The 26418-nt window shown below is 38.3% G+C and overlaps 1 protein-coding gene and 2 long non-coding RNA genes across 11 annotated transcripts; all 3 read left to right on the forward strand.

Moving 5' to 3' along the window:
* Positions 1-2376: 2376 nt before the first annotated feature.
* On the forward strand, positions 2377-3209 carry LOC143302968 (uncharacterized). Its single transcript, XM_076620393.1, has 3 exons — positions 2377-2490; positions 2566-2637; positions 2716-3209. The coding sequence occupies exons 1-3, from the start codon at positions 2392-2394 to the stop codon at positions 3127-3129; spliced, it is 585 nt and encodes a 194-aa protein (XP_076476508.1). The 5' UTR covers positions 2377-2391; the 3' UTR covers positions 3130-3209.
* A 1956-nt stretch (positions 3210-5165) lies between these two features.
* LOC143302979 (uncharacterized) lies at positions 5166-11084 on the forward strand. 9 transcript variants are annotated; one of them, XR_013058888.1, is made up of 4 exons: positions 5166-6235; positions 7165-7247; positions 7482-7571; positions 7672-11084. It is a non-coding gene; the product is annotated as an uncharacterized LOC143302979 (long non-coding RNA). The 9 variants fall into 9 exon arrangements; XR_013058891.1 differs by having other exon boundaries at positions 5168-6378; positions 7350-7571; XR_013058890.1 differs by having other exon boundaries at positions 5168-6378.
* A 7632-nt stretch (positions 11085-18716) lies between these two features.
* LOC143302980 (uncharacterized) lies at positions 18717-22158 on the forward strand. Its single transcript, XR_013058900.1, has 2 exons — positions 18717-19109; positions 19192-22158. It is a non-coding gene; the product is annotated as an uncharacterized LOC143302980 (long non-coding RNA).
* Positions 22159-26418: the final 4260 nt, after the last annotated feature.

A 26418-nucleotide genomic window follows, 5' to 3' on the forward strand; every position in this document is an offset into this window, starting at 1 on the left:
TTAATTGATTGGGGATTAACTTCTATCGGTATTGTCGCTTGGGAAATTATCGGCGATGATACGGGTGTCTTGATTTCCTTTTTTATTTTCAGTGAACGCACATCGTCTTGTAATTTATTCATTGTTGTACTCATGTCGCGAAAATTCGCATCCCATGCTTTAAGTTTTTCCGATAACATCAAGATCATGCCTTTGTCCAACGATTCTAATTTAGTCGACATTATTTCTTAGGTATATATTTTATCGATAATCGTGACAACTTTAATCCCTTGTGGAGCGAATCGAACCGTCTAAACCAACTTTAATCCTCCGTGGAGCGTATCCCACCGCTGCCACCAAAAATTTATTACTTTACTCTGTTACGTATCTATTTGTTTAAATCGATCAAATTTAAAGTTAAATTTTACTGAAAAATTTTTTTTTTATAGTTTGAGTTTTGAATTTAATCGGAAGGGAAATAAATTGAAATGATATTATTGTGTATTTAATACTGATTTAGATTTCTAATTAATACGGTAGTTGCTGCCACCAGAAATAGTCTAAGGACTATTTCAAAATATTTTATTTTTATTATTTTCTTTTACGCTTAATGGGTAGCGTTAACTGACGCTTAATGCAACTGGTAAACGAATTCCACTTTTCGGCTAACCTGCTATGCGCAGGGATACTAGCACGGGAGAGGATTAAAGCTGGGTACAATAAATATTTTTCCTCGTTGAACGGATTTTTATTTGAATGTAAAATGGCTTAGGTTATTATATGTATATTTTATTAGCTAGATAATATATATTTTAGCGTTGCTGGATTGGATAGGAATGTGAGATTTTTCGTTGTTTTATATAAATTTATTTTTACGTTTGACTTCTTCTTCTCTTTTAATTTCGCTGTAGTAGTTTGCCGTTAGGACCGAAACTCAATTCATTTACTACGATGGATTCTGTCACCACGATTTTCTTGCCTTTTGAGTTTAATAATCGGGGATGATTCTAACGATCCTCTCTGTGTGGGACTCGTGTGATTTCGCAAGCCTTGCCCAAAGACGGGTAATATTTTACCAACAGTGGGAGGAGGAATGCGAAGATCGATGGGTGTTTTCGATAAGCGAAAACACCGTTTGCACAAGCCAACACAGCGAACGATCCTTTGGTTAAATTCTCGAAGGGAAATTGTTCTGTTATATCTCTCTTGCAATCGCATGCAATGATGGCAAGAATATCAGTTAATAGCAATGCCGGTATTGTTCTTAATTTTCGATTGACCCCGACGATGTATTTAATAGTCCTTTCTGTGCGGGACTTATGTGATTTCGCAAGCCTTGCCCAAAGACGGGTAATATTTTACCAACAATGGGAGGAGGAATGCGAAGATCAGTGGATGTTTCAGTAGTTGGAAACACCGTTCGCACAAGCCGACACAGCGGACAACTCTTTTGTTAAAAGTTTAAACAATGATTCTATCTTCAAAACCGTTCACGAAAATAAAACGAAATCGATGATAGGAAGTTCTAATTCAATTCTCGAGGGCAACGAGATTACCAGAGAAGAAGGAAATTTTCAAAATTAATTTTCTTACCTTGAGGAGTAGGTGCTGTTTGGTGCCATTGCCTCAGCCGCTCCGGTGGTCGTCGAAGTTTTGTTGGGTTTATTATTTGAACTCGAATATAGTTTACTATCAACTCTTACTTTATTTATCTATTTTAATACAGACTGAGCAATTCACTTAGCTGGATTAATACCGCAATTACAATGCGCGTTTGTGTTTAAACGATGAAATGAGGACTTCAAAGATAAAATTTTCTTCTAACTTAGTCGCGACTCTCTTTTCTTGACCGAAAAACTAAAGACCCCGAAACACAAAATACTATACAAAATTTCTAAACGCAGTGACGAGCGCAATAACGAACGTAGTAATAAATTAATAATGGGCCGTAATAACAAACGATCACAAGAATTATGAACAAACTAATGAGCGAAGAATAATGAGCCGTAAGGAATGAACACTATAAAAAATGAACGAACGCAAATTATAAGAAGAATGGACACTATAATAATGAACAAAGAATAATGAACCGTAATAAGAATGTTCACCAGAATAATAATGAGCGCTGCGCTATGTTGCTACGCTTATTTATAATGCCATCCCCCACGGGGTGGTGGTCCACTGGGGGTACGCTTCCGTGGGAATCGGGATGTTGCAGTTTGGGCTTCTTGGAATCGTACGTGACAAAATGCAAATTCCATATTTCGACTTAGTTTTTATCAGTCCTGTGTTCCGCTGAGCTAGCGTCTAGGAGATTTGAAGCATTCCACGCTGATCTAATCCTTTCCACGAGAAACTTCCACGTGCTGTACCGTGGGAATTACCGGTGTTCTTCGGCGCGTGGAAGGGCTGATGGCTGCAGCATCATTATCATTTCAATGTTTGCTCGGGCAACACGCGCAGCTCCGCTGCTCTCCCATAACAAGGACCTCCTCCTTCGAGTTGTTTTGCGTAAGTTTGGATGTTTGCATATTAAGGTTGTTTTTGTGATTTTGATTGTTTTTTCCTTTTTTGCTATTTCCCTAGGCTTCGGTGATCGACGTTCGAACAATGTTTGCGGAGTCGTTTCCATCAGAGGTTCCTTTCCAGACTTCCCTGGTACGTATTTAGTCTTGTTTTTAGTCCGCTTGATTCGTCCTGTTTCGTTTTATTTAAAATATACCGTGTTGTTCTCAGCCCAAGCGAAAGAGGGATTCCGAAGAACCCATGGGCGACTCGGGAGGACCAATCAAACGCATGCGGCCCTGTGATAAACCACGAATATCAGAGTGGTTGGAGGAACTATTCAACATTGGTGCCGAGGCCGTGTCGAAATTGGGCTTTGACGATTTGGTTACTTTCGACGAGAATTTCTTCGATGCAGAGACCGTCGTATTGGAGAGGGAACCCCCTCTGGTTGAAATCGTTGATACCGATCGTTGCGTGAAAGTTCGTTTTGCGAATGAAATTCCCGAAGAGGTTTTGGAGGCACATCTTCGTCACCATGCTTCTGGGAGAAAGGGAATTTCCCCTGTTGTGCGCTATTGGTGTATGCGTGAGTTCAGCGAACTTTATCCCGGAGCTCCTTGCTTCGATTTTGATTTAGTGTAGCTGCTTCAATTTCGTTGGTTCGCTGTTTGATGTTCCTTATTATTATTAATTTTTTGATGTATTTTGTTTTGTATTCAATATATATATATATATATATATATATATATATATATATATATATATATATATATATATATATATATATTTTGAATGTGATAGTGTTAGGTTATCTATTTTACGTTTGTTATTTTTTTCAATTTTATATTTCCCCCCTTTTAATTAATTATATATATATATTTTTTTTTACATTTGTAGTTGCGCATAGAATTTATTAAAGAAAAGTGTTAACAATGTGTTTTCATGATTTGTTTCTCGCGCCTGACTTCCATTAATCCCTAATATTCCTGTCGCCATGACGCGTGTAAATCCAACATGGCTGCTCATAAATGTCATCAGTAAAGTTTTTAGTGACGGGTCTTTAGTTTTGTTTGATATCGAAGTAATTTTTCGTCTGTCGCTCGTTTTTCCTTATTCTACCGCAATTAGAACATTTATTTATTAATATTGTTTTAAAATGACAATAGTATAATATGTATATATATGTCGGAGATGAAATGAAAACCGGAGCCTTCCCTATGCAATTTTGAGGAAGCCTTTTAATGCTTTAGCCCAGATTTTATCATAACTGTAATTAAGTAATTGTCATCTGTAATTGTTTGACATTTGTGAAAAGCGAAAGTGGGTTCGAGGTGACAACTGGTCGTTGAACGTAGCCACGGTCACGGGATAAACGTTTTGCCTGACGAAGGTGTGGATCGGTTGTATTGTTCTCCCTAGAAATCACATAGAATTGTACTTTAGAGATGTCGATATAATGGGACACACGTTGTATGAGGAATCAATCTCCAGACAGAAACTGCCTAGCAACGGCGTTTGGATCTTTCTCGATGTTTCCAAGGAGTATATAACAAACTTTTGACAGATATTGCCTAGCAACAACGATTGGAACCTCCTCGATGTGTCCAGCGAGAATATAACAAACAAATGCAGTCGTATTACGAAAAAGATTTTAATCAGAGAGGCATTCGTGTGGTCGCCTTGGAAAGTGATACATCGAGTAATTTTTTCCGAGTGATTCAGCAAACGTATTTTTGTGTTATAAAATTGTTTAAAGTTTTCCCGTTGACCGTGTATTCGTTTGAACCCCGGATCATTGTTTATAGCGTAAATTAAATTCAATATTTGTAAATTTATCAATCGTTAATTTTCATTATTCGTTAAATTAGTAAATCGTAAGATATATTATTCGTTTCTTTATTGTTCGATAAAACTTATTATTCTTTAATCTAATTAATAATTTAATTTATCATTTGTTAATCAATTATATCATTTACAAAATTCATTATTCATAATATTTGTAAAATCTTGTTTATTCGTGTAAATATATTCTCTGTTTTGTAAAACAATGGCTAATTCAAATGAAGAAACATTACGTGATTCAAATCTTCATATTAACCCGACATATATATATATATGTTTATGTTGTGTGTCACTTCAATATGGCTAATGTTTTGTAATTCTTCGATTGCGTTATTTATTGTTTTGAGTAGTTTATTTTATAGAGTACTCGATAATATAAATATATATATATATATATATATATATATATATATATATATATATATATATACGTATTCATATGCATATTTCTCTTGGCAGTGTAGTATTCATACGAAATGAAATGTCAATTATTTATTTATCCTTTACCGGAATGTAGGCTAGTTTTAAGTATGTATCTTAGATTATCGGTTTGATAGAATTCGCACACATATATATATTTCTGACAATGTAACCTTCATTTCTTTAATAATACAATATTGTATGTTTTATGTATTCGTTAAACTATTAGTTTTTGACTTCATGTATACTTATATTTCATAAATTGATAATATTGTATTTATTGCATAGTATTGGAAGCACTGTCTCTAATATTTACTAGGTTATTACATGTTCGGCATATATGTTTATACTTATATGTAACTCTCCAAATTGATTGATTGAAATATATTTATATATATATATATATTCCTGGCGTTTCAATTATTTTCCCCTTTTGTAGTTATTCTTATTTCCTGGTTTATTTAGAATTGTGTGTATATGTATTTTGTTTATTGGTTGGATCCGTTAATCGCCCTCATTTTGTTAATCCTTCCTTTCGTTTCGTAGTGCCGTGTGTTCGTTTGTGCATTCAAATCCTTATTCGCGTGTTTTGTATAGAATGGTTTTCTTGTTCTTGTTACGGCGCGTGCGGAGCGCGGGACGTGACATCCCCGCCCTTGGAGTTCAAATTTCCAAAGGAAATTTGACTGATGGTATCTCTGAGTTCGCTCAAGGCGGACGTAGATGTCGTTGGTAGTTGAGTGACTACCCGTGTTATCGATATCCCTTGAGGTTGTGCTGTTTGATCATCGATATTTCGCCTTCTTTTGAGGTACAGTAGCGGGTGGGTGACTGAGCCGCATATTGCTCCTAATAGGGCGATTCCACATTCTTAAGTTTTACGTAACTGGTATCCCTGTGCGGCTATATCTATTATTGTTTTGATTAATTTAAATATTGCGAGTATTCCAAATATTGCTGCACTGACAGTTCCAAATTCCATAAAACCAGTCCATAAGCTTGATACGGTATTTTTCGCTATTGTCGTTAATGTGTTTTGTCCACCATTCCCAGGATGTTTATTGTTCCAGGGACGATTGTTTTTCCTGTTGCTCCTCTGGCCAATGCGTTCAAGACTGCAGATTTTCTGCCGGGAACATGACGTGGTCCCGTAGTGCATCGAGGTCTTTTGGGTATATATTCCGCTCGTGGCCAACGACGATGGTGCTGAATATCGCCACGTTTGGCGCACGTCCGGGCGGAGTTCCTGTGGTGCGATTCCTTTGCCAAAAGGGTAGTTCCGAGTAGCATTTTGTTGTATGTCGTACCTTTACTTGTACCGGAATGCATTTGACTATATGGACCGCTTCTCCTGCGATCAATGTTGAGAAATGTTAAGTTGGTATGATCGCTGCTTACTACAAGCTAAGTTGGTACGACTTCTAACGACTCTCTTTTGTCTTAGAAGTCGACCACATTGTTCTATTGACTTGGAGATTCCTGTGTGGTAAGACGTGTTATAAGACTGAAATATATTGGAGAAAACGAATCTAAGTGAATCGTTATGTTATAAACCCAAAACCTTATTAAATAACAATCAAAGCCATGTGTCCTGGGTTTTGGTTATGGTGTATGCAAATTCGTCGGGCGGTAAGTTTGCCAAGCTTAAAGCGTTCTCTATTAGTTTCTTCTGTGTGGTGTATCTTTGCGTCAGTGTCTCATGGTATAATGTTTTCATTTCTCGAGTTTATCAGAAATAGGAATAACCTTTTATAGAAAAAGAAAATTTTATATTTATATATATTATATTTTTTTTTCTTTCCTTTCTTTTTCTTCTTTTTTTTTCTTCTTCCCCTTTTTCTTTTTTTTGTTTTTGTTTTTTTTTATTGTTAAAACCTTTGTTTTATTTTAGGTTTTTCGTACTTGTTATCAGTGAAAATAAATATTATGAATACTACTTGGATTGGAATTATATACATATATGCGTACAAAATCCATTTCTACATGTTAGATATAATAATATAACAATACTACGTAGATTAATACATAATAAAATATCCTTTTACTCCGGTTATATTTATTACTAACTCTCAATTAATCTATCTTAATTATTTTCTAACCACTTTCTATATTTATCAGCTATTTTATTTCTTCTTGTTAATCTGCGAAATCCATGCATGTACACTTCCTTGTATGGTGATTGATTGTTCACGAGGTAAGTTGCACTTTCACTGTCCTCGTTATTCGTTGAACTAACACGTTTTACATTCAAACAGTAATTGGAACACTCGTAATAAACTTCTTTTCTTTTTCCAAGTTTCCGCTATCTGTGTCATTCGACGAACAGTGCCACGCCTCCACAGCACTGTTATAACATTTAGCGATGCTGCTCTTTGCATTAAGGCAATTGAAGTTAATTCGTTCGTTTATTTTCAGCTGGTACATGGTGTTCCGCAAGCAGGGAGCCATAACCTATTTTGCATGTAGACCTTCTTGTATGATGATTACTTGTTTACAAGGTAACTTTCACTTCCCCTCTTTTAATTATTTATTGAATCGACATGTTGTATATTCAAACAATAATTGGAGTACACATAATAATTTTCCCTTTTTCTTTTTAGGTTTTCGCTATCTGTATTATTCGACGAACAGTGTTACACCTCCTTTTGATTTATCCATAATATAGTTATAACATTTAGTAACCTTGTATTTTGCACCGAGACAATTGAAACTAATTTATTCACTTATTTTAGGTAGCTGTCATACATTGTGTTCCACGAACAACGATCCATAACCTATACTTGCACGTACACTTTCTTGTATGTTGATCACTTGTTCACAAGGTAACTTTCACTTTCCCTAGTTAATTGTTCATTGAGTTAACACGTTTTATATTTAAGCAATAATTGAAACACGTATAATAATTTTCCTTTTTCCTTTTAGGTGTTCGATATCTGTATTATTCGACGAACAGCACTATAACATATACTACCGCACTACGTTGCCCACTGAAATCGCTTTATTCATTGCTTATTTCGATTATGCGCTAGTTTTAACTTGTTTAAATGCACCGTGCGCGGAATCCCTTTTACTTCGATCTTGACGTTTTGGTTCTGCAAGATTTCTAGCACTTTGTATGGTCCAGTATATTGATCGGAGAATTTTCCTTTACTGGGTTCTTTTAGTAAATATATCGAATCTCCTATTTTAAAATCTTGGGGGTTGATTCGTCGGTCGTAATATTCTTTTGATCTTAGTTTGGATCAAATTTTCTCTTGCCATTCGTTGTACGGTGTTAATTTTATCGAACAGATCTTCGAGATATTCTGCGTAAGTTGGTTCCATGTTCTCTTCGATTATTACTTCACCAGTAGGTTCTCTGGCTAGATGTCCAAAAACTAATTCGTGCGGGGAGAATTTCGTTCCTTCGTGTACAGAGGTATTATAGGAAAACATAGCTAATTCTACCCATTCGTCCCAATTTTTGGAATTTTCAATGTATAATTTGAGATATTCTATCAGCACGTGGTGAGATCTTTCGATTGAACCGTTACTTTGTGGATGATATGCCGTCGTGGTATATTGTTTGATGCGGAATCTCTTTGCTACTTTCTTCATTAGTGAGGATGTAAAGTTCGTTCCTTGATCAGTGAGAATAGCTCTCGGTGACCCGAAACGACAAATAAATCGCTTTACAAAAACGTCCGCTATCTCGGCTGAAGAGATTCCTCCTAGTGGAATCCCAATTGAGTATTTTGTTAATAAGTCTTGGATAGTTAATATATATTCGTTTCCCTTTTGGGTTTTTGGTAATGGACCTATAATATCCATACTAACCTTATCGAACGCTTTACCTGGTGTGTCTGTAAGTACCATTGGTTGCTTTGCTTTTATTCTTGTCAGTTTCTTCAATTGACATTCCTTACATGTTCTTACGTAATCTTGAATTTCCTTTTTCATATTTTCCCAATAGTAATGTTGTCGTATTCTTTGATAAGTTTTTGTTATTCCTTTGTGTCCTGCTACGCTTGATTCATGTTTTTCTCGTATTATGTTGTTCCGCGCTTCCACAGATGGGGTAATTATTTCCCCACTGCAAATGGTGATGGTTAAGGTTTTTTCCATAAATATTTCCTTTAATTTTCTGATTGTATATCGCCAGGGTATTTCCTCCAAGTTTCCTTTGCTAATGCTAAACGAAGTTAACTGTTTTTCATTTACTGCGTCTAATAGAGATCTTAGCGAGTTTAATAAATTTTCTGGTGTTATTGGAATATTTCTATTTTCCTTTATCGGTAGGAATACAATGTATTTTCCAGAATCGTAATTCAATCTTGCTTTTTCTAACATTAAATCTTCATAACGAGGTAATTTTCCCGTTTCCTTCATTTCTAAGGCTCCTTTATCTATCGGATTGCCATGTATATCTATAAATACTACTTTATGGTCATTTACTCTCGCAATTGAGTCTCGGGTTTCTGAAATTCTTAGTTCCGCAATTATCGTAGGTCTCGTGTCCTTTTCTCGTTGTTGAATTAGTTCTGGAATTACAGTGGAGGTTTCTTTTTCGCTTGTTGTATCCATGCCTTCTTTTTCTCGATTGGTTATTTCTCTATCTGTACTTACATCGATTTCTGCTAATGCTTGGTCTAAATATTTTATGGGGGTTTCTTCTATTGTAAAATGTTTTCGGGTAAAACCCCTTCCTTGATTTTTAGAATCACTGGATTGAGGCAAGACGTGTGGTTTAGCTTCGAATATGGGAGAGTCTTCGGTTGACGTATCTATTTCTAATCTTTTTGAGACAGGATAGTGAATCGGTGAGACTTCCTCTCTCTTTCTGATTGGTAAACAAACTTCCGGAGGGTTCCTAGATAATGCGTCTGCGTTTGCGTTCGCCCTGCCTTCTTTGTATACAATATCAAATTCAAAGTCCGATAACTTTAATTTCCATTTCCAAATTCTTGAAGTAGGATCTTTGATAGAATGCATCCACACTAAAGGTTTATGATCGGTTACGATGGTAAACTTTCTTCCGTAAAGATACGGTCGGAAGTGCATTGCGCTGTAAACAATTGCCAGACACTCCTTTTCTATGGCAGAGTAGTTTTGTTCGGCGGGATTTAATAGCCTCGAGGCATACGCAATCGGCAAATCCTTTCCGATTGGCCCTTGACTCAGTACACCGCTTATTGCATATCCTGATGCGTCTGTAGTAAGGTTAAAGGGTTTAGAAAAGTCTGGATATTGCAGGATGGGTTTCGTCACTAACGCTGTCTTTAAATTATTGAATGCGTTTTCTTGATTTTCTGTCCATTTAAAGGGAGTGTCTTTCTTTAATAGTTGTGTCAATGGTTTCGCGACCTTGGGGAAATCGGGGTATAAATCTTCTGTAATATCCTGCTAGTCCCAGAAATTGTTTGATATTTTTCGCCCTCTTTGGTCGTGGAAATTTTGATACGGCTTCGACTTTCTTTGGGTCGGGTTTCACGCCATCCTCACTAATTATATGTCCTAAATAATTCACCTCGTGTCGTAAAAATTCGCACTTATCAGGTTGTAGTCGTAATTTAGCTTTCCTCAGTCTTTCCATTAATTTATTAAATTTAATTTCGTGTTCTTGGAGAGACGTGGAATAAATCACTATGTCATCCAGATAGACGAATAGTTCTATTCCTTGCAGACCAGATAATATTGAATTCATCAAACGTTGAAATGTTGCTGGGGCATCTTTTAATCCAAAGGGCATTCTTTTGAATTGAAAATGCCCGTATGGTGTCGAAAATGCAGTTTTGTGGGCATCTTCCTGTGACATACGGATCTGGTGAAAGCCCGATGCCAAGTCAAACGTGGAAAAATATTTTGCACTTCCTAATTGATCCAATATTTCTGTAATGTTGGGTAGTGGGAAGGCATCGCCAATCGTTTTATCGTTCAATTTTCTATAATCGATGACTAATCTCCAGCGCTTATTTCCTTGCGAATCGGGTTTTTGGGCACAATCCATAACGGGGAGTTATATGGAGATATTGATGGTTCCACTACGTCGGTATCTAGTAGTTCTTGGACCTGTCGATTTATTTCTTCTCGATGTATTGGTGGATATCGATACTGTTTAGTATTGATGGGTATATTATCCGTTGTAATTATCCTATGTTCCAGAACTTCGGTTGCTTGCAATGTATCTCCTGGAATATGAAACCTATCTTGATTATTACGAATCAATTTTTTAGCATTTTCCTTTTCTTCTTCGTTCAAATGTTCGAGTCGTAGTAACTCATTTGTTTTATCGTATCTACTTTCCTCCGATCTTAGAACTGTATTGCACGCTGTCCTAGGAAGCGGGGGCGGGGGGGGGGGGGATTTTCAAATTCTTTAATTACCATCGTTGGTGTTGTAAATACGTAATCTCTCGAAGTAGTATTTATTACTCTTATGTAACCTTTTCCTTTATGATTCCTCACAACTGCATTACCAAAATAGATTCCCTTGTTCGGCTCGATTCTTGGAATAAATCCCTCTTTTATCTCTGGATTAGCGATATTAATCGAACACGTTATTGAACTTCGCTTCGGTATAATTATTTTTTCTTTAGTATCGAAGGGAATATAAATATTTCCCCATCTGATATGTTTTCCCTCATAATCTAAACGAGCCTTACAACCTGCAAAAGATTCGGATCCTAGGATTCCGTCTTGATCGATTAGCAATGAATCATCGACTACATGAAAAACAACCGGATGGCCCGCAACCTGTATTACCGTCAGGCCTAAGAAGACCAGGCTCGTTGCCGTAATTCCTCGCACTTCGATTGATTCCTTTTCGTCGATGATGGCTGAATCGAGTATAGCAGGTTTCTTGATAATGTTGATTTCCGATCCAGAGTCTAATAATAAACTCGTCTTAGTCTTTAGATCTGGGGAAACTATTCGTGCAGTTGGGGTCGTTGGGGAATCGTTAAATTTTATTGAAATAATTCGGAGAGGTCGCCTTCCGAATCTGAATTCAACTCCTGATGATTTTCCTTCGCCGGTTGCTTGTGCTTCACTCTTTTCCTTTTGCCTTGAGATTCTGGATTCTCTGTCTGTGACCTCGTTTGGTTGTGGGATGACTCCCCCACAATATTTAGTGGTTGTTCGTTCGATCTTATGGTCGGCATTGCGTTCGCTCTGTCTCTCGTTATGGGTGGTGGAGTCGATCTCGCGGGAGTGGCTGTCCTTGTTGTGTTTGTTGCCGTCGGCGCCGGTCGCCTGGTTCGATGGTCTCGAAGCATAGGGTACGATTAATCCGGCATCTACTCGGGCTTTAAATTTGTAACAGTCTTTCACTAGATGCCCGGGTTTTTTGCAATAGTTACACGTGATATTTTGTCTTGTAGAATTCAAAAAATTCTGCTATGGAGGTAGCGATCTTCGATCTTGGCGGTTGTTCCTGATATTGTTGTTAGTGTTCGAAGGATGTGCGTTGTCGCGTCTGTAATAGTTCGAGGGTGTCGGTCGTTGGGGTCGCGTTCTATCGGTTATTTGTTTCAATTCGTGTGTTGCTTTGACGGCTTGACGATACGCATCTTCTAAAGAATGGTACCCTGCTATTTTTACTCGCACATATACCTCGTTCGGAAGTCCTTTAACGAAAGCTTCTTTCGTTTCCCAATCTATAGTATCTTGGATATCGGGGGATATGATGCCGTAGTCGCCTCTTTCTCCGTCCATTATTGCCAATCTAAGATTTCTAACGCGATCCATATAATGTAATATGTCTTCCCCGGGTCGTTGAAATATCGTTCCTAATTCCCCTTTATATTCGTTAAGAGATTTCTTTGGGCCGAATAGATCCTTTAATTTGTTTCCGAAATCGTTTAGACTCATTAATTCTGTCTTCGATGGCGAGGAGCGCGTGTCCACGGAGCTTATTTACTAATAATTTTACCAATTGAGGTTCTTGATATCTGGGAATCATATTTCGCGCGCGCTCACAAGCTCTTAAAAAGTGGAATACCGATGGTCGATATCCGTCAAACACTGGCACCGATTCGATCGCATCTTTTAGCTTAATTGGCTGGGTATGTCCACTCGGCTGGACCGTCTCTTGTTGCGTTGTCGGCGGCGATACGGGTGTTTTAGGTTCTTGTTTTGTTTTAAGTTCGAATAAGCCGCTTTGTAATTCGGCGAGTTTTGCACTCATATCGCGAAAGTTCGCATCCCATGCTTTAAGCTTTTCCGACAATGTCAAAACCATTTCTTCGTCCAACGATTCCACTACACTCGCCATTGTTTCTTAAATATTTGTTAAATATATATATTAATCGAGATAGACTAACTAAATATTAACGACAAGACATGACTGAACTCGGTGCAAAGGAATAAAGTTATGCTACACGAAATAACTGGTAACAAAATACACAAAACATTAACTAAATTAAACGAGACTTACATAAATGCAAGTCACGTATAATCGAAACAATGACTATTGAAATTCGGTAACAATACAATCCATGCTATCGCATTAAAGTAGCACACGGTATTGACACACACAATATCATGAAACACAAAACAATATTACAAAACACTACTAAATAAAATTATAGTGATTAACAATTAATTAGTTATTTCAACAACACGTTACTGTTGACATTAAACCAACGCCATACCAAAGAGACACGCGAGCGACCATGTTGAAAAATTCGTCGCGCGCACATACAAATAACAGCCAATGCAATACAATACAGCATCATAATAGCAATGTTAGGTACTAATAAAAAAAAAAAGAAAAAAAGAAAAAGGGGGAGAGAGTTAAGGAAAATATATATAATAAATAACAACTAACATAATTATAACATATTATATATATTATATTATATACAGGGATACAGTATCCGTACAAAGGAACAGATCCAAACGAAAATTATATATATATAAAAAAAAATAAATAATATATATATGTAATATCGTGATATAATATATTTACAAGGAATGGATGATACAGATGTTAATCGGACAGAAAAAGACGATTGTTGTTCAACCTGAACTATTCACACCAAACGTACAGAAAACAGCACAACTAAATAATTAGATAACGACTCGACTTTCACAAAATGCAATCAACACTCTGTCGGCAACGCCACTCGCAAACTCTGTTTGTTGATTCCTTTTCTCCCGTCCCTTGGCAACCGCTCGTGGCCAAGATCACGTAGGTCTCCTCTTTCCAAAACTACGCGATCAAAAACAAACGGGGGTTCACCCGCCAACTCCCAGGCCTCTCACTCACGATACTAGACTCGGCCATCCTGCAATAACAACTGCCCTCAGATGTTGCCTTCTATCTCGCTGTCATCAGATGCGTCACTTTCGGCGTTTATGACCCAAGGTTTCATAAAATCAGCAGTAGTTGATGACCGTTTTGGCCCCTCATGCTCTCCTACCTTCTCCACAATGTAGCGATCATTCCGCATTGCTCGCACTATCCGGTACGGACCCAAAAATCTTCCTCCCAGTTTTAATCCTGGGCCAAACTGCGTTCTCTTTATGGCCACCAACTCTCCACTTAGGTACTGTTTCGCACCTTTTCTTCTTTTGTTGTAGTGCCTCCGATTTTCCTCTTGAGTAGCAGCAATTTTCTTTTTCGCGTCCTCACGCAGTTCACGACGTTGCTCTTCGAATTCCACCACCCATTCTTCTTCAACCAATTTTCGGATCTATGGGTCTTCTTTAGTTTGCATCTCGACCCCGACAAGTAGCTGGAAAGGAGTTTTTCCCGTGCTCCTGTTTAATGTAAAATTCAGGTATTTCTGTACTTGGTCGACATGTTTATACCAATCATCGGGTTTAGGGGCAGTCAGTTTAGTTAGTAAAGGTATGAGTGTCCTGTTTACCCTCTCTACCTGCCCGTTCCCCCTCGGCGCCCCCGTCGTGACTAATAAATGCTTTATATTTTCTTCTTCGCAATACTCTTGGAACGCGTTGGATGTGAACGCTGTTCCCCGATCAGAGATAATTCGTCGTGGGTTCCCAAAAACAGCCGCTTGCTTCTTCAGTCGATCGATAACATCCGCGGTATCAGTAGATCTAGTAGGATAAAGCCACGTAAACTTCGTGAACGCATCCACTACTACAAAGATGTGTGCGTATCTTTTCTTTGTAGCTGTCATAGGGCCCACATGGTCAATATGGTAAGTGTCTAACGGTGTGTCACCTTTGTCTAACGGATTTAGATATCCCTCTTGCTTGCCCAATTTTCGTTCGGCTAGGATACAATCGAGACAGTTAGATACCACATGCTCGACCTTTTCACGTAGCCCCTTAAACCAAAAGTCCTTCTTGACTATAGCTTCTGTTTTGGTGACCCCAAAATGCCCACGCTCGTGCGCCTGCCTGACTACCTGAACCTGCATAGCCTTCGGTACTACTATTAACACATCATCACTTACACTCTTTATACAAAATATTGTTCCTTATTACATACCCATCGACCTGATTGCACGTTGCGGCGCCTAAAATCCTACGGACTTCAACGTCCTTGTTCTGTGCACTTCTCAACCGTGCAATCAGCCCGTCTTCACTTTCCGTTACATACATAGTGCTCGGCAGGGGGTTTCTACTCAGAGCATCCACATGCTGCATGCTTTTACCTGGCCTATGACACACCTGATACTTAAACTCGTCTAGTAACAAGGCCCATCTGGCTACACGCACACACAAATCTTTCTTTTTCATTGTCATAGCAAACACTTGGCAATCCGTGACGATAGTAAACGGCATACCTAACAGATATATTCTAAACTTGTTCAACGCTTTTACAATTGCTAGTACTTCCAGTTCGTAACTGGTGTACTTTGCCTCGGCGGGAGTTGTTTTTCCGCTGGCAAAGTAGACCGGATGGAATTTTCCATCGTCCAGATCTAGTTGCATTAAAATTGCTCCGTAACCCTCTGCGGACGCGTCTGTATGCAACTCAGTCTCCGCGCCCATTCTATACAACTTTAACACTGGTTCGTTGACAAGCGCTGTTTTCAAGATTTCAAAGGCCTCTACTTCTCGATCGCCGAACTGAAATTTTACCTCCTTTTTCAACAAATCCGTCAAAGGCTTAGCAATCTTCGCGTATCCCCTAATAAATTTTCGAAAGTACCCCGTAAGTCCCAAAAAACTCTGAACCTTTTTAACAGATGTTGGCTTGGGAAAGTTTGCTACTGCCCTAGTTTTATGTGTAGACGGCCTTATGGTATTTTTTGAGACTATATACCCCAAATATTCAATTTCCTGCTGCAGAAAACGACATTTTCCCCAGTTTATAATTAGCCCATACTGCTCAGCTAACTCTATGACCATTTGCAAACGTTCCCACGCCTCCTCTAAATTCTTTGCAAGAATAATAATGTCATCCATATACACGATAACAATACCTTTACCTACTAGTTCCTTAAAGATCATCGAAATATACTTCTGAAACACAATGGGTGAAATCTTTAAACCAAACGGCAACTTCAAAAATTCATATTGCCCCGATGGCGTAACGAAAGATGTATATTTTCGGCTGTCTTTGTCTAAACACACGTGAAAAAAACCATTCTTTAAATCCAACGTTGTGAAAAACTGAGTACCTTGCAATGCATCTAAAATATCATCAATTAAAGGCAATGGGAAATGTGGACACTCAATAAGTTCATTAAGCTCGCGAAAATCAACACAGACTCTGATAGAACCATCTTTCTTTCTAACTACAACTATGGGACTTGCATATTCTGAGTTTGACGGTTTTATTGTGCCTTCATTTGTCCATAATTCCATCAACTCGTCCACCTCTTTTTTCTCCGAAGGCGCCAATCTTCGCGGCCTTCGAACCACAGGTTTGTCACTCTTTAAAACGATTTTTGCCGTTATCCCAACGTCCCGCTTTTTCTCCGGCCTATACCCCCTAACGATATCGCGAATCGCTTCACGATAATGCGGTTCCCGTACGTGTGTTAGGTCTGTTTCGTCGGTCTGTTCTACCACGTTAACTCTAAACACATCCGGCACGTCTTTGTTAGTCTGTTCGTCAAGCCGCAAGAAAGTCACTTCGCCTCGTTTAACCCGTAACTCTACCTGATCCAGAAAATCAGTGCCTAACAACAGGCTGTGCTTCGTCAATATTTTGTTTGAAACAACGTGCAAAGTGATTGGCAGTTTACACCCATCAACCGTCATTACCTTGGTGAATTCACCCCAGGTCTCATTGCCAGCGGAACCAACACCGTCGAACTTAAGCGTGCATTTACCTAGCGGTGGTGACCCTAACCTCGCATACTCGTCTGATCGAATGAACGTGAGATCACTACCCGTATCCACTAGTGCCACAAACCTACAATCATCTATCGCCACTTCCTTCACATACTTCCCCTTTTCGGATCTTGACACTACGCAAGTCTCTTTCGGTCGTGCCGTACACCTCGCTGCAATATGTCCAAATCCGCTGCACTCGGAACACCTAACACCTTCTCCCCTCTCCGGACACTTAACACTTAGATGATCCTCACTACCGCAAATGAAGCATCTTCTTTTCTTCATTGCATCTACAGATTGACTGGGCTTCCCGTTCTTCTGGGTTTTAGCCGGCTTCACAATCGACTTTACTCTGCGACTCTTCTGCTCTTCGTACATCACTAACCTCTTCCTCAACTCTTTGATTGACGTAGCGCCGTACAATATAGCCTTATTGTTCTCGTCGTCTATTATTCCATCCACTATGTATTCCACCTTTGCTTCCTCCTCTATGTCCACATGGTTGGCTATTTCGAGCATGCGGTACATGTAAGCCAAACATGCTTCATCACTCTCCTTTTTTGTTTCTTCAAGTTTCTGATGTACTTGCCTACTGTTGACTTTCCTCGAAAATTCTTTCACTAGCCCCCTCCTCAACTCATGCCAAGTCCTGGCATGACACTCGAAGATCGCAAATATTTTCGCTGATCCCTTCAGCAGCTTCCTCGCGTAGACTGCCTTCTGCCCATCCGACCACATGCACGTATCAGCGACTTCCTCGAACGACTCGAACCATCGTTCGACATTTTCACCTTTGTTGCCACTAAACGACTCTAATGCATCTTCGACGTCTCTAAAACTCAGTGTCGAACCAACACATGCCCTTCGACAATATTCATCACGGTCCTGATACACCCTTCGCGTACCTCTCTTGTATCCTCTTGCGTTTTTTTTTGTCATTTTCATACTCACTTTCGTCGTCGCTTTCTTCTTCCGACGATATATCATTACCATCCATGGCCGCTTGTAGCCGTGCGCGTAATTCTACTTTTCTTCCCGTCGTTTTTAAACCCAAACTAGCGAGGCGCTCCTTCAACTCCTTCGTATTTATTTTCTCAAAATTTTCATCTTCGTTACAATCACGCTCAGCTCTCTGTACATTTCCTAAATCTCGTTGACCGGTTCGCTCTTCACCGCCCGTCGATCCCTTAGGATACGATTGTCCAGCCCTACACGCCCGATTCAGCCTTGCAATCAGCACTGACCTCGCACCAGATATAGGGAGGTTCATTCGCGCGAGCTTACTCCTCAGCTCCTCCAGCGTCGAACCCTCTTCACCCGACAATCGTTCGTCCCCAATATTTGCCATTTTTCACACTACACAAACTTAAACAGTCAACGATATCGTCTTTTATCGTCTTTTATTTGTACGCCACTCACGAAACCAAACACTGATGCTATCCACCTGTAAACAAACAACATTTATAACTATGCATATAATTTTCACTTATGTTCACCACTATATATATATACACGCATGTTGTAAAGTAGGCGATATTTATAACATTCACTTCCATTGATAATGCAAGTGACTCATAAAAATAAGCCGTCATATTTACCATTGCACGCACATATATATATATATATATATATATATATATATATATATATATATATACTCGAAAACAAGGTACATTTGTGATATTTATTCCTATTGATGATATATACTTATATATTTATAACAATAAAACAAATCTCATTTATACTACTTACCAATACGTACGCATATATGTATATAATTACAATCCAAGTAGTATTCATAATATTTATTTTCACTGATAACAAGTACGTAAAACCTAAAATAAAACAAAGGTTTTAACAATAAAAAGAACAAAAAAAAGAAAAAGAAAAAGGGGAAGAAGAAAAAAGGAAAGAAAAAAAATATAACATTGTTAGGGAAGTGATACATTTACACTGTACATGAGAGTGTGTGTGTAAGGGCCAGAGGGCGTCAAGGTCTTAGTGGAGACAAAAGACTGTTGCCAGATGTTAGAAGAATCTAGGATAGTCGGTTGGCGACCAGCGTGCGTGCAAGACGTTCTTGAGAGAGTAATATAGATGTATAACTGTTGTGTGGGAAATGTAGGTAATAATTTGTATTCCCATATCCTTGAATTTCCTTAACAAATATATATAAATATAAAATTTTCTTTTTCTATAAAAGGTTATTCCTATTTCTGATAAACTCGAGAAATGAAAACATTATACAATGATACACTGACACAAAGATACACCACACAGAAGAAACTAACAGAGAACGCTTTAAGCTTGGCAAACTTACCGCCCGACGAATTTGCATACACCATAACCAAAACCCAGGACACATGGCTTTGATCGCAGGAGAAGCGGTCCATATAGTCAAATGCATTCCGGTACAAGTAAAGGTACGACATACAACAAAATGCTACTCGGAACTACCCGTTTGGCAAAGGAATCGCACCACAGGAACTCCGCCCGGACGTGCGCCAAACGTGGCGATATTCAGCACCATCGTCGTTGGCCACGAGCGGAATGTATACCCAAAAGACCTCGATGCACTACGGGACCACGTCATGTTCCCGGCAGAAAATCTGCAGTCTTGAACGCATTGGCCAGAGGAGCAACAGGAAAAACAATCGTCCCTGGAACAGTAAACATCCTGGGAATGATGGACAAAACACATTAACGACAATAGCGAAAAGTACCGTATCAAGCTTATGGACTGGTTTTATGGAATTTGGAACTGTCAGTGCAGCAATATTTGGAATACTGGCAATATTTAAACTAATCAAGACAATAATATATATAGCCGCACACGGATACTAGTTACGTGAAACTTACGAATGCGGAATCGCCCTATTAGGAGCAATATGCGGCTCAGTCACCCACCCGCTACTATACCTCAAAAGAAGACGAAATATCGATGATCAAACAGCACAACCTCAAGGGATATCGATAACACCGGTAGTCACTCAACTACCAACGACATCTACGTCCGCCTTGAGCGAACTCAGAGATACCATCAGTCAAATTTCCTTTGGAAATTTGAACTCCAAGGGCGGGGATGTCACGTCCCGCGCTCCGCACGCGCCGTAACAAGAACAAGAAAACCATTCTATACAAAACACGCGAATAAGGATTTGAATGCACAAACGAACACACGGCACTACGAAACGAAAGGAAGGATTAACAAAACGAGGGCGATTAACGGATCCAACCAATAAACAAAATACATATACACACAATTCTAAATAAACCAGGAAATAAGAATAACTACAAAAGGGGAAAATAATTGAAACGCCAGGAATATATATATATATATATATATATATATATATATATATATATATATATATTTCAATCAATCAATTTGGAGAGTTACATATAAGTATAAACATATATGCCGAACATGTAATAACCTAGTAAATATTAGAGACAGTGCTTCCAATACTATGCAATAAATACAATATTATCAATTTATGAAATATAAGTATACATGAAGTCAAAAACTAATAGTTTAACGAATACATAAAACATACAATATTGTATTATTAAAGAAATGAAGGTTACATTGTCAGAAATATATATAAGTGTGCGAATTCTATCAAACCGATAATCTAAGATACATACTTAAAACTAGCCTACATTCCGGTAAAGAATTATAAAATAAGAACTATATTACGGAACATGCATGTCTATATATAAATATATAAATTATATTCTAAACTAAACTACTATTAATGTATGCGCATTCTACATTATTGATTCAAATCGATAATCTAAGATACATACTTAAAACTAGCCTACATTCCGGTAAAGGATAAATAAATAATTGACATTTCATTTCGTATGAATACTACACTGCCAGGAGAAATATGCATATGAATACGTATATATATATATATATATATATATATATATATATATATATGTATGTGTGCGCGTATGTTTTATATTATCGAATACTCTATAAAACAAACTACTCAAAACAATAAATAACGCAATCGAAAAATTACAAAACATTAGCCATATTAAAATGACACACAACATAAATATATATATATATATATATATATTTATACGTATATTCACACGAACAATACTTTTGTCACTTTAAAACAATATTAATAAATAAATGTTCTAATTGCGGTAGAATAAGGAAAAACGAGCGGCAGACGGAAAATTACTTCGATATCAAGCAAAACTAAAGACCCGTCACTATAACTTTACTGATGACATTTATGAGCAGCCATGTTAGATTTACACGCGTATGGCGACAGGAATATTAGGGATTAATGGAAGTCAGTCGCGAGAAATAAATCATGAAAACACATTGTTAACACTTTTCTTTAATAAAATCTGTGCGCAACTACAAATGTAAAATATATATATATATATATGTCGGAGATGAAAGGAAAGCCGAAGCCCTTCCTTGGAAATTTTGGGAACATCCTCTAGTACCTTAGCCTAGATTTTATTATAGTTGTAATTGTTTAAGATTTGTAATAAGCGAGATTGGGTTCGAGGTGACAATCGGTCGCTGAACGTAGCCACGGTCACGGGATGGATGTTTTATCTAACGGAGGTCTGGAGTGGTTGTATGTGTTTTCCGAGAAGTGTGGTTGTGGCGGCATGCGGCCTCGAGAGCGGGCCGAGCCACGTGTGATGTTGCCTCGGAGGTGCCGATGCAATGGGACATACATTGTATTTAGTAACCAAAACTCCAGGCAGAAACTGCCTAGCAACGGCGTTTGGAACTTTCTCGATGCTTCCAACGAGTGTGCCTAGCAACGGCGTTTGGAACCTTCTCGATGCTTCCAAACGGGTATAGAAAACAAAATGCAATCGTACAGGGAGAAAAATCTCCACGAGGCTGGCATTCTTGCGATTGCCTTGGAGAGTGATACATCGAGCATTTTCGACGATCGCATTTGCGTCTAAGTTAGTTTCGCTTAGTAAGGAGTTATCCCGGTGACCGTGGATTCGTTTGAACTCAAACATTGCTAATAGTATTATTTAATTTAATTATTCGTAGATCGTATTATTCATTAGGCTTAGTGTTTGTTAGACTTATTACTAGTTGTACCTATTATTTGTTAAGCTTAGTGATAGACCTGTATATACGTGTAAATAAAATCTCGGCTTTGTGAAACGATGGCTAGTCCACATGAAGAGTCGTCGCGCGCCCAAAATTCGAATCGTGATCCGACATATATATATAATATATATATATAATCAATTAAAAAGGGGGAAATATAAAATTAAAATACATATATTTAACAACCATAAAATAGATATCACATTTAAAAAATATATAAATATATATATATCATACATAAAAACAAAAGACATTTAAAAGGAAAAGAATAATAATAATAAGGAACCTCTGATGGAGATGCCTCCGCAAGGGTAATAAAAATGGTAATTTTTAAAATGGTAAAAACGGTAATAAAATGAACGGTAATAACAATGATCACTATAATAATGAGCGAAGAATAATGAGCGTAATAAGAATGTTTACCAGAATAATAATGAGCACAGAATAATGAACGAAGAGTAATGTAATAAGAATGTTCACCAGAATAATAATGAGCAAAGAATAATGAACGAAGAATAATGAACGTAATAAGAATGTTCACCGGAATAATAATGAGCAATGAACGTAATAAGAACGTTCACCAGAATAATAATGAGCAATGGACGTAATAAGAATGTTCACCGGAATAATAATGAGCAATGGACGTAATAAGAATGTTCACCGGAATAATAATGAGCCCTGCTCTACGTTGCTTTGCTTATTTATGCCATCCCCCACGCGGTGGTGGTCCGCTGGGGGTACGCTTATGATTGTTTTTGCGATTTTGATGTTTTTTCCTTTCTAGTTGTTTCCCTAGGTTTCGGTGATCGACGTTCGAACAATGTTTGCGGAGGCATTTCCATCAGAGGTTCCTTATTATTATTATTTTTTTCCTTTTAAATGTCTTTTGTTTTTATGTATGATATATATATATTTTTTTTAAATGTGATATCTATTTTATGTTTGTTAAATATATGTATTTTTAATTTTATATTTCCCCCTTTTTAATTAATTATATATATATAATTATATATATAATATATATATAGTATATATATAATATAATATATAATTAATTATATATATAATAAATATATATATATATATATATATATATGTCGGGTAGTTATTCAACTAATTGTAGTTATTCAACCCGATTGTAATTGTTCTAGAGTCGTGATAATGTGATTGGGCTCGAGGCGACGGTCAGTCGCCGAACGTAGCCGCGGTCACGGGATGAACGCTTTGTCTAACAAGGTATGGAGTAATTCTATAGCTCTCCTTAAAAGAAATATTCGGGGCGACACGAGACAATAAACATTCCAACGGTTTCTGTCCTGTGGCTCGCCACACGCAGACCCTATTCTTCGAGTAAGATGATTGCCAGATGTCGATGCGTCTCCGCAGTACATGTTCGGCTAGCTCGAGGGCCCGTTATAAATCTTAAGGTTTAGTTAACTAAAGTCCTTCAAACAGACAAACAGTCTTTGTCCCAACTACGGGAAGATAGGGGAGACATATTTTTCAACGAGCGGCGTCTCCCACTAGCAACTTTCCCTCGAGGGCGGCTAGCATCTTTTTCTAACCACCGATATGGAGATTGACCAATTAGCAGCAACGCCAATTTCCCTTACTTTCTGAACGAAGGCTTTTCTCGACGAATCCGATGATCTCGTGTCCTTAGACACACCCCATTATAGTTTTCCTCTGTGGCATGATCGGGACGGGAAAGACATTCTTTCTCGCGATCTCATTGATGAAAGGAGTAACTCTTTACGACCAGTGAATATTACGCGTCCGACTTAGATTTTGTGAGTACGTTCATCTATCATCCCGTCGACCGCGGATTCGTTATTGAACCTAGGATCATTGTCATTAGTTTCTCGAGCAGGTTACTTGTCCGGTTCTATAATAATCGTATTTGCACTAGTCAATGTCTTCTCCATTGCATAACGACAACGTGTAACCCAAACGAAGATTCGTTTCACGCCCCTAACCCTAATTCTAATGTAAACCCGACATCAGAAGTGGGATCAGTGCCGGTTATAACAGTGCAAGAGCTTACGACCATCGTGCGCGAGTTAATTCCGTCGCTAGTGCAAAAATCGATTGTGGAACCCAACAATTTTTCGACTCCGCTGCCTGGTGCGCAGCTACCAATCTGATTATGGAGAAAGATCCTTTACAAAGCAGTGCCCTGAATATAATTTCAATACCGAGTGTCGAATTGACTTCTACGTAGTGGAGGCGCTAACTGGTAGATCAAGCCATCCGGGTGAGTCGTTTCCATTTTACCCCGATTTCGGAGCCGAGTGTTCGCTAATTAAAGAATCCGTAGTCTTGAGAATTTCTGGCAAAAGAACGATTGATATAGTAGTAATGCGAGGAATAAGAAATATTGGTACTAAACGCATCGCTCAAATCTTGTCCGTTGCAGGTGTCGGTGGTTAGAGATAAACCTTTCATGTTCTCGCTGATAGTTATTTAACAATACGATATCGTGATTACTCGTTAAATTTTAAGCCAAGATTTTGACATAATATTACACAAAATAGCCTCGCTATGTGTAAAACAAAAATAATTAATGCCTGTAATAAAACCGCTGAAAACGAGATCGATGTTAATGAAGTTGACAATGAGGTACGTGGTAGCGATAAAAGTCGATTAATCTTTCTTTTCGAAAATTCAGAGATTCATCCGTTACGGGTTCCCTACGTACTCGTACAAAAAAATACAGGCCAGTTAGAAGTACAATTAATTGATCCTAACATCGCCGTACAAGGAGTCCTAATAGACTTCGCGAGCGCAGAATAGTACGTGATAGAACAAGCGACTTAATTACAGCCAAAAATCATAAAGCCTAGTAATTCACCGTTCGCGAGCCCTGTGTTACTCGTGAAGACAAACAATGGTTCAGATAGATGATAGGTAGATTTTCGAGAACTAAATAAATATACGGTCGCGGATCGGTATCCTTTCCCCCCATTGCGGATCAAGTCGCGAGATTGCAAAAGCGAGATATTTTATTATTCTGGACATGGCCGGCGGGTTTCTCCAAATCCCTGTTCATCCTAATTCTAGGAAGTGTACAGCATTGATTACCCTCGATGAACAATTTGGATAATAAGTTGTTGTTTTCTTCGAATTCTTTTGTGCCTTTGTTCGATCCATTCGATGTCCTTTATTTGCATAACATAAGTGCGTGCGCGTTTAATGTTTCTTCCGGAAGTCATTTTCGGGACGGCGATACTATGCTGACTCCGTCGAAAATGGGGATTCTTATATTTTCGGACAACCCTAATAATTTTGCAACTCATACTTGTCTAAATATTCTAATATTTATGTTCTTCCTTGCTACAATTTTGTAAACCATCAAAGCGTTTACTACGGAAACCCCCAGGAGTAGTCGCGTGCCAAGTCTTCTGTAGCATTTGACCCTTTTTAATTGCGGTGACATAAGAAATCATTTGGTCGGAGTGATCTGTACTACACTTTCCTTCGTTCCATTCAGCAGCGGCTGCTGATTTCGAGGTTGCGAACAAACGAAACGAGAGATCATTCTTGAGATTCCTTTGAAAACACGTATAACAGCCAACGTGCCATTCTTACGTTGTCGTCTATTTGGATGATCCCCTAATTATTGCCGACTCGATAGATCAAGCTCTAAAAGTATTGCACACCGTACTAGATACCCTTGTAAAAGCCGGATTCTCCTTTAACTTTTCAAAATGTTCTTTTCTAAAGGCATCGGTACTCTATTTGGAATATGTAATTTACGACGGAGAAGTTCGTCCCAATCCGGGTAAAATGCACGCCTTGAGTTCTTTACCTGCGTCAACGACCGTCACACAGCTCAGGCAGTTCATGGGTTTAGCCCTTTATTTCCGAAAATTCGTCCCTAAATTTTCACGGGTAATGAAACCCTTGTATGCGCTTACTTCCGATAATAAAAACATGACTTGGACAGATAGGCATGGAAAAATAAGGCAAAAGGTAATTTCCGCCCTGACCGACGCGCCGGTGTTAATGGTATTTGACCCGAACTACCCGATAGAACTTCGTATCGACGCTAGTTCGGATGGATATGAGGTTATTTTAATGCACAAGATTGAAGGTAAAAATAGAGTAATAGAATATTACAGTATAAGAAGTAGCCCTGCGGAATCTAGGTATCATTCTTACGAACTAGAAACGTTAGCAGTTGTGAACGCCGTCAAGCATTTCCGTCATTATCTCCACGGACGAGAATTTCTTGTCGTCTCCGATTGTAATCCTTTGAAGGCAGCCAGTAGTAAGGTAAATTTAAATGACAGGGTTTACAGGTGGTGGGCTTAC

Source organism: Bombus vancouverensis, chromosome 8 (genome assembly GCF_051014615.1).
Source record: "Bombus vancouverensis nearcticus chromosome 8, iyBomVanc1_principal, whole genome shotgun sequence".
Classification (NCBI taxonomy): Eukaryota; Metazoa; Arthropoda; class Insecta; order Hymenoptera; family Apidae; genus Bombus; species Bombus vancouverensis.

Bases quoted from the DNA above. Each gene is read 5' to 3' on its own strand.
- LOC143302968 (XM_076620393.1), top strand. From the start codon at position 2,392: ATGGCTGCAGCATCATTATCATTTCAATGTTTGCTCGGGCAACACGCG. The intron at 2,491-2,565 runs GTAAGTTTGGAT...CTATTTCCCTAG, and splicing joins CCTCCTTCGAGTTGTTTTGC to GCTTCGGTGATCGACGTTCG. The intron at 2,638-2,715 runs GTACGTATTTAG...TGTTGTTCTCAG, and splicing joins TTCCTTTCCAGACTTCCCTG to CCCAAGCGAAAGAGGGATTC.